The 9,165-nt window shown below is 37.7% G+C and overlaps 1 protein-coding gene across 1 annotated transcript; it reads left to right on the top strand.

Annotated features, from left to right (window-relative positions):
• Window positions 1-6,987: 6,987 nt before the first annotated feature.
• On the top strand, window positions 6,988-8,898 carry LOC147488559 (uncharacterized). Its single transcript, XM_086574416.1, has one exon. The coding sequence runs from the start codon at window positions 6,988-6,990 to the stop codon at window positions 8,896-8,898; it is 1,911 nt and encodes a 636-aa protein (XP_086430542.1).
• The last annotated feature ends 267 nt before the right edge of the window (window positions 8,899-9,165 follow it).

The raw sequence follows: 9,165 nt of genomic DNA, 5'->3' as shown, positions 1-9,165 counted from the left end.
GGGTACGTAGGCAACCGAAAGGTACAGTCTCATCATTCTCTCAATCACCATTATTTTTATCACTACTTTTCTACGTTATTCATCTCTTTCGTCACCACTTAGTGTTTTGATCATATTTGGTGAAAACATAATTGGCGCTATATGTGGTTCTTATTCAACACCCTCGATCACGTTTTGCGAAAGTTATGATGCATACTCGAAGAGCTCAAGGTCCCGATGCAATTACTGATGATCATCATGAACATGATGGTCAAGGTCAGCTTAGTAATAACGGACTAATCCCTCATAATATTGTCATTCCACCAATGCGCCAAATTATTCAACGCGAGATTATTGCCTCAAACGATTCTCTATCATCTGATGTGGATAATATCAGTCAAACATCTCGTGAAGCAGTTCTTAAAAAGTTCAAGAGTGTCCACAAATAGAACAACTACTACAAGTGTCGTCTGAAACGACCAATTCCACTCGCCGATGATGTTGTATCGGTCACACCACAACGTAACACATGCCAACGACATAACAGTGTGTAGGATCATTTGAGTGGTGAGGATGAGATTCACGATATTCGCAATAACCATCAACAAGTTCTAAGTCATGGGCGCAGAGTTCCTCGACCTCCGCCGAGAAACAACCAACCATTCGGTCATGTTCTCGATAGGCAAGGTACTGCTAATAATCATCCGACTGCACCCCAAAGTCATACAGATTATCGGCAAGTCCTAAGGAATTCGGGTGGAGAACAGAATAATGGTCGCACTCATGATCGGAACCATCAGTATGGCGATTCTTATCGTTCTGAACAATATCATACTGAAGGCCCAACGTACCGACCACATTCATCTCGATATGATGAATCTTCATCATTTTCTTCTCGTTCCGTTTGTTCCCATAGGCGTCATCGCGACTATGATTATGAGCCAACTGATATGGATCTGATGACTTCTCAATGTGTTAGAGAAATGATTAAAAAATCCCATCTTGATAGTGATCCTTTTGAATTGACACTAGAGAATCTTACAGTTGAAGATGGTATTTTGGACAAATTTTCTCTCGGTGTCCAACGGGCTACTCATAACAAAGATTTTAAATAACCAGAGTTTGATCAATATGATGATGTCGAGGGTTGCCTTATGCTTCATGTGATTAATTTCACGAACAAACTGGTTTTATCGGGAGGTGATGATGCTTTGAAATGCAAACTTTTCCCTTCTACATTAAAAGGGGAAGTGTTGGTATGGTTTAGTGAATTACCCCCGCGATCTATTCATCGGTTCAATGACTTAACCGAAAAAATTTCGAAGCGTTTTCATCATAATCTAAAACGTTGAATGGTGTCCGGGTTCTTTTCAACATCAAACAACAACATGATGAAACTCTCCATAGTTTTGTCACTCGTTTCCGCCAAGCTGCAGTTGAGATTTCCGAGCAGTCCGATCTAATGGTGGTCTATGCTTTTAAAAAAGCTATTTTGTTTGATAAAGACGGGTTGTACAACTCTCTTGTTCGTGACACTCCATCTTCTCGACGTGCATTATACCAACGAGTTCAACAATTCATCAATGTTAAGGACGACACGGCTGCTCGAACTTCTCGTGACAAAGATAATAAAAGAAAGGATTTCAATGATCAGCGAAATAAACAGAAGAATCCGACTTTTGGTCAACAGTTACCCAGTCAGAAGCCTCCTTATAAGAAAAAAGACATCATGAGCAGAACTGGAAAGCTTTTTAATGATTTTGAATTAACTCTGCTTAATACTAAGTATGCGGTAGTTTACGACAAAATCAAGGATAAAGGTCTGTTCACTCCGCCGTTCCCCTAGCGACGACACTAAAACAACTCGCGATAAATCTTTATGGTGCAAATTTCATAATGATTATGGTAATGAGACTAAGAACTGTAGGTCTTTGAGGGGAAGAATTGAAAAGCTTGTGCAGAATGGGAAACTTGATCAATATGTGTAGAAAAAAGTGACAACTCAAGCTTTAACTGTAACAGAACACAATGTCATTAAGGTTGGACATGTCGTCATTGATTCATTGTCCAATACTCTGCAGAAAAATGCTCGTCATTCTAAAGTCAAATATCTTTCTAATTTTTACATGGAGTAATAAATTTTTTACATGAAGTAATAAATTTAAACTGTCTGTTCTCTTCATGACTAACATGTAAGCGACTTCATAATACTAATCTTTTCCTTTTCGTTGTCTGTGCATAAACGTCTCCACCAATTCGAAACTTGATTTCCAATTTCTCATGGCATGCTGCCTTGCCATGCCATATCACTCACCCTTGTATATCTTTCTCTACTTAGTTTTTTTTTCCGTCTACTATTTTGCATATGGAGTTTAGCCGACACTTATATAATATTTCTTAGATCTACACAACTAAAAAAAGGGCTTTCTATGACGGCTATTTTTTTTCTACCTTGACGACTTCCGTATAACCCGTCATTATTTCTAACTCACCATTAATTTTATGACGCTTGATGTCAAATGTTGACGGTTATAGGTCATGCATCATAAATATATGTGACGTTTTTTATCAATGTGTCAAGTTAGTGACTAACAATTGTATACTTATCGTTCATTTTATGACGCATGATGTTAATGTTGACTGTTATACGCTAGCCGTCATAAATATCTTTGACGTTTTTTTTATTAATGTGTCAAGTTTGGTGTCTAATTTATGAGTTCATTCTCACAAAGCGTCAAGTAAAAAAATTGTCTAACTTTTTTTCCTTCGGCACTAACCGGTGTTTAATTAATTGTCTAACCATTTGGGAACAATTAAAAGCGAAACCATTGTAACCGGTGGTCGAAAGTGAACTGTGAATATGAATAATTGGGTTAAGTCTCGGTCGGTAATAGTATACCCATAGTTCGTGATTCCGAACGAAACTTCGGAATTCCACCCGGAATTTCGGTTTTTCAAAAAAATGGAATTCCAAATAAAGAGTCGAAATATCCGAAATTTCGAATGTGATAGGGGTCGAAATTTAATGAATTTTGGATTTTGGATTTGTCGGAATTCCGAGAATTCCGGAATTCCGAGAATTCGAAATTCGAACTATGAGTATACCCAATTCTTAATAACCAAACTTTTTTTTTTTTGGTAACTCAATAACCAAACATCCCAAATAACCAAAACTGTGATTCCCTATCTAATACCGAAGGTAATAAAATCAATATGGAGAAAGAATTTCCCCGCTCAACAAATATACAACGCGCGCTTTCTAATCTAATTCCCGGATTCTCCTAAACCCTAACAGTTTATTATCGTAAGTTGTCAAATTGGGATTGGAGATTGGTTAATGCGCAAAAGAGGTAAATATTCCCCTTCACTCTGATTCATAGGGATTTGCTTTGGAAACCCTAGCATAGTATCTCAATTATATATAAATTTAAATGTCTGCATCTTTTAACTCATCTTGAATTTCAGAATCGTAGCAGTGTTCTCTTAGAGTCGAACTTGGAGTGGAGTGCGTTGCTTTTGCCAAGGAAGTGATTTCTTATTAGCAAGTAAGATTTTACTTTTGTTTTTTTGTTATCTGTTAAGCATTCTATAAAGGTTTTATAATGTTGTTTTGATTTAAAATTTCATTAAATAGGGTGTTTGGAATTTTTTAAAGGTATTATCTATACATAACCTGTTTTGGCTGCAATCTTGTTTACCACGTATATATCCGGATTCTCGGATTGCTTTAGTGATTCTTTTTGGGTACTCAATTTGGATGCTTATTGTTGATGCTATTTTCGTTGGTTTGTTTGTAAAACTCTTTCGAACCATGCCATAGTTTCGAGGGATGTTTTAACATTATATTTTTAAGTGAACTTAGTTCTCCTTATTGAGTTTGATTTGAACTTATATTCTTCGCATTTGTGTGTGTATATATATATCGGATCAAGTAGTAAGAAATGTGTCGTAGATCAAAATTACCTTTTAACACTCATACTTACTTTTGAAGCCTGAACAGATTGGCCATCAATTTTGGTCACACTAGCCTTCTCTCGAAGTTAAAAGCTTGTTTAGAACCATTAACCTTTGCATCACGTGGGGGTAGCAAGTTTTGTCGAGGGTTGGGCTTCTTCGCATGTTTAAAACCACTAATCTTAGCATCACCGGAAGGAACGATGAGTACCAGAAAGTTCTTTTAGTTTATTCTTATTTGCCACCTACTTCTTTTTTCCCCTAAGCTTGGTCTTTTTATATTGCCACTACCCTTATTTGAGTCAAAATGGCTACTTCCACCTTAGCCTCCTTCTCTCCATCTTTGGGCTTTGCCACATTAATTTTTTTCTGACCGATTTGGTAGTAGCATCCGAAGCACTCTTTTTGGCCCGACCCAACGCGTGCCCATTAGAACTGCTGCTACGAACAATAAATGCCTTTGCCGACTTTTATTTAAATATACCAACCGGGTTAGCGGTAGCACTCTTCACTCCATTACTATCATTTAACTTGGTCGGTTTAACTGAAAAGAACCTCCTACCGATACATTCTTGTGAACCAAAATTGAATCTCCGCGGTACTCTCTAGCGAGTATATGTTGTGATCATACAAGATTTTTCCGCCCGCATCGAATGCTTTTCTCCTCCTCCTCGGTGATGATCAATGAAAATATGGTGGAACTAGCAGATCGAGATCGGTGGCACATCGCATTAGTTTTAGTTGGCCTGCAAGAGCCGTTCGGTGAAAGGTAGCTATAGGGGAAAGCAGAAGTAAGGGAAGCAACGCCGGGTAAGTAAGCTGTAAAGGTAACTGAAGTCGACTACGACTTGTCATTGTCCCTCCGATCGATCATTCCGGTTACAACCCGTTCCACGGTGATAAAAGACCGGTCCATTTCGGTCTTGTTTGAGGCGTTAAAGGTAGAAGATAGGCCTTGTAGTTCGGAGAGTAGGGCGTTATTGACCGATATGAGGGTTGTATTTCTGTTAAGGGAGACCGGTTCTTGTTGTTGAAGTAGTCAAAGCCTTTTTGTAAGAACTATAGGTAGAATGAGCTAACATAGAAGCCACTATCATCATCACTTTTGATGTCTTAAGCAAATCAAGAAATCGAATCGAGTCGATCCGACTTTGAGATCCTGTGCCTAGGTAACTGTGATAGAGTCCTACCTTTATGAGAGGTTAACGAAGTTTCGGGGTGGCTGAAAGAGAAATGGGTTTCCTCCGAATTGGATGTTTTCACAAGTGAATTATACAAGTGCCCCCTTCTTTTCTAAACTTAAGGTGCTAACTACATTTACTATAGTTAACACTATTACTGAATGGAGAATATTGTAAACAACTCCCTGAATAATTCTGCAGTGTCCTGCATTGTGAGTGTCGAGCAAAACCACAAATAAGTGTAAGAGAATTGCTAGCGTCCTCACCCCTTTAAGGGGTAGGACCATGGGTAGGACCATCCTACCTCTAATTAAAACAAGAAAAGGTGACCAGTAAATGTTTTGAGCTGCTTTCTTTAAAATCATTTTTTTAAAGTGGGTTGAGTCCAATTAAAAACAAGAAAAAGGGAAATAAAAGAGAATTCCAGAGACACAGGCTATGTAATTTCTTTTGATGTTTGAGTTGGTCTTCTTCAAATTGATTAAGTCATTTTCTCTTGGTTAGTTATGAACAATTATCAACATATCTTGTGGCAAAGTTGCTTTCCAAATTTGTTCCTCTTTAAATTCATAAATCTTCCAAGAAAGGTTCTTTACAACATAAGCAATCCACTAAAGCATTTGAAATTTGAACAAATCACACAAGTAAGTTCATTTACTTCATTTAGTTTTAAAAAAGAGGAACCTCTAGAAATGGTCAACAAGTAAGTTCTTTTGTCAGATATAGAGGTAGGATGGTCTATTTTTAGTTTACTTTTAAAGGGGAGGACGCTAGCAATTCTCTAAGTGTAAATAATAATAATAATAATAGTAATAATAATAATAATAATAATAATAATAATAATAATAATAATAATAATAATAATAATAAAATGAATAGAATTAGAGTGTGAAAAGTTAGAAGAAATAATTATTACCATGATTGGTAAAACGAGATGAAGTAGAAAACTTGCGGGTAAAGAACCGAATACAAAGAGTCTATTAAAATTTGAAACGCCATTTAGAGATAATGATTATAATAATATGTTGGAATGATAATTTTTTTAGCAGTCAAACAATCCATTTAGAGTGGAGTACGCTCATTTAAGTGAAAAATGAGAGAGAGAGAGTCATAGAGCAGTGTCTCCTTTTATATATAGAAGAAGTGTGAAGCGAGGTGTTTCTGGGACTTTACGGTGAACTAGTAATCAAATTGAGATTGTTAGTAAGTAAATTAATTTGCTCCAATCGCAAATGTTTTTTGGAAAGTAGTAGTGATACAAAAATTAGAGCACTTTTATGGTGCCTATGAGAATACATAGTAATAGAGAAGAATAAAATCACTAACAGATTTAATGATCTTGAAGCGATTATTTTTATTTTTATTTTCTTACTAAAAAGAGTGCAAAATTTGGGTGTTTTCAGGATTTTTGTGTTATACTTTATTCGAAATGGACAAAATGTGGATGTCCAAGGATAGGCTAACAGATGAATATATTGTTGGGGTTAAGAATTTTTTTCTTACGTTTGCAAATCCAACGAGAGAGTGAGACCATTCTCATAAGATGTCCATGCAAAACACCGCGGTGAATCTTTGTGAGTTTACTCAAAAGGAGGTTAGAAACCACCTTTTTGAATCTGGTATCGACCAACACTATACTAGTTGGATATATCACGGGGAGAAAAGTCATAATGCAGCCCCTTCTAGTGTCGATGGAAATGGAGACCATCAAGATTATCACAATATGGAAACTCAGGAAGATGCAAAAAGTACAAAAACTTGCTAGATCTTTGGGCGTGACCAATTCACCGGTGATCCTGTAGAGTTTGAACAATTGCTCCAAGATGTTGAGAAACCATTATATGAAGGGTGTACAAAGTTTACCAAGTTATCAATGGTGGTTAAACTATTCAATCTAAAAGCCAAAGGTGGGTGGTCAGACAAGACTTTTTCAGAGTTACTGAAATTGTTTGGAGAGGCGCTTCCGGAAGGTCATTTACTACCGTCCTCACTGAATAAGGTCAAGAAGACATTGTCCGTCTATGGAATGAAGTATGAAAAGATACATGCATGTCCTAACGACTGCATCCTGTACAGAGGTGACACATATAAGGATCTTACTGTGTGTCCTACTTATGGAGCGTCAAGATATAAGGAGAATAAAAATATGACCGAGACAAGTAAAGGTGTGCCTGCAAAAGTTTTGTGGTATTTTCCACCCATCCCAAGGTTCAAAAAGATGTTTCAGTCTGTGCAAACAGCAAAGGATTTGACATGGCATGCTAATGCAAGAGAAGTTGATGACAAATTGCGTCACCCAGCAGATTCCCCAGCATGGAAGACTGTAGATTGCATGTGGCCAGAGTTTGCAGCAGATTCACGAAATCTGTGCCTCGCACTCTCTACAGATGGTGTCAATCCACACGGTTCTATGAGTAGTAGGTATAGTTGTTGGCCAGTTATGTTGATCACTTACAACCTTCCACCATGGTTGTGCGTGAAGAGAAAGTTTATGATGCTTACATTGTCGATATCAGGTCCACGACAACCAGGGAACGATATTGATGTGTACTTGAGGCCCTTGATTGACGACTTAAAAATTTTATGGAATACTGGGGTCAATGCTTATGATGCTTACCGACATGAATCCTTTACATTGAGAGCTGTGCTAATGTGGACGATAAATGATTTTCCCGCACTTGGTAACCTATCTGGCTGTTGCGTTAAAGGATATTATGCTTGTCCAATATGCGGTGAGAATACACCTTCATTTCGGATGAAGCATTCTAAGAAGATTGTATACATGTCCACCAGAAGATTCCTCCCAAAGAACCACCCTTACAGAAAGCAGAAGAAGATGTTTAACGGTAAACAAGAGTTTCGATCACAACTAGAACCATTAACCGGTGAGAAAGTAAAAGAAAAGGTTAAACTGCTTAATATTTCTTGGGGGAAAAAAGTTAAGAATGTAACTGTGAAGAATTTAACAAAACCAAAAGGCCGGAAAGAAGTTAGGAAACAAAAATTGAAGAAGTCAATGGGTAAAAGGAAGCGGCATGTGGTGAGAGAAAAGGCAAAGACGCCAACCACATCAGCAAGGGTTGATAATGGAGTCGATGATATTTTGAAATGTTGGAAAAAGTCGTCAATATTTTTTGAACTGGACTATTGGGAGTATTTGCCTGTTAGACACAACTTGGATGTCATGCATATTGAGAAGAATGTTTGTGACAACATTATTGGTACATTGCTTAACATTCCTTTCAAAACAAAGGATACTGTTAATGGTCGTCTTGATCTTGAGGAGATGGGAAGGGCGGAGTTGGCACCAAAGATAGGTAAAAGTAAAACTTTCCTACCCCCAGCTTGTTTTACATTATCTAGGGATGAAAAAAGAAGAGTTTGCCAAACATTGCATGAGCTGAAAGTCCCCGAAGGATACTCTTCTAATTTCAAGCCCCGTGTTTCAATGGATGATCTAAAATTGCAAGGGCTGAAGTCGCACGATTGCCACGTTTTGATGCAGCAGTTGCTTCCTGTGGCAATACGATCTGTCTTGCCAAAGCATGTGAGATATGCAATTGTCAGGTTGTGCTTCTTCTTCAGTGCACTTTGTGCAAAAGTAATAGATGTGCAGCAGTTGAGTCAAATTCAAAGGGATGTTGTTGTCACCGTATGTATGCTGGAAAAATACTTTCCCCCGTCATTCTTTGATATCATGGTTCATCTCACGATTCATCTTGTTAGAGAGGTGAAGCTTTGTGGTCCAGTTTTCTTCCAATGGATGTACCCATTTGAGAGGTAAACCAACTTACTGAGCTTTCCTTTATCCTTGGTTCGTATGACATAGTAAGCATTATCGTACCATTTTCCCATTGACATGTCTTAGGTACATGGTGGTCTTTGAAGCGGTTATGTACTGAAACCGCAATCGCCCGTAGAAGGTTGCATTGCTGAAAATTAATTGCGAGAGGAAGCAATTGAGTTTTGCGGTGAATTCTTATCCGACTTGGATGCAATTGGAGTTCCTCCCAATTGTAAAGTCACCCCGATGATATGTTGGTGGAGGAGT

This window comes from Coptis chinensis, chromosome 7, assembly GCF_015680905.1.
Source record: "Coptis chinensis isolate HL-2020 chromosome 7, ASM1568090v1, whole genome shotgun sequence".
NCBI classification, from domain to species: Eukaryota; Viridiplantae; Streptophyta; class Magnoliopsida; order Ranunculales; family Ranunculaceae; genus Coptis; species Coptis chinensis.
The sequence above is the reverse complement of the archived record's forward strand: the minus strand, read 5'-3'. Positions and strand labels throughout refer to the sequence as shown.

Coding starts and splice junctions, on each gene's coding strand:
- LOC147488559 (XM_086574416.1), top strand. CDS start 6,988: ATGGTGGTTAAACTATTCAATCTAAAAGCCAAAGGTGGGTGGTCAGAC.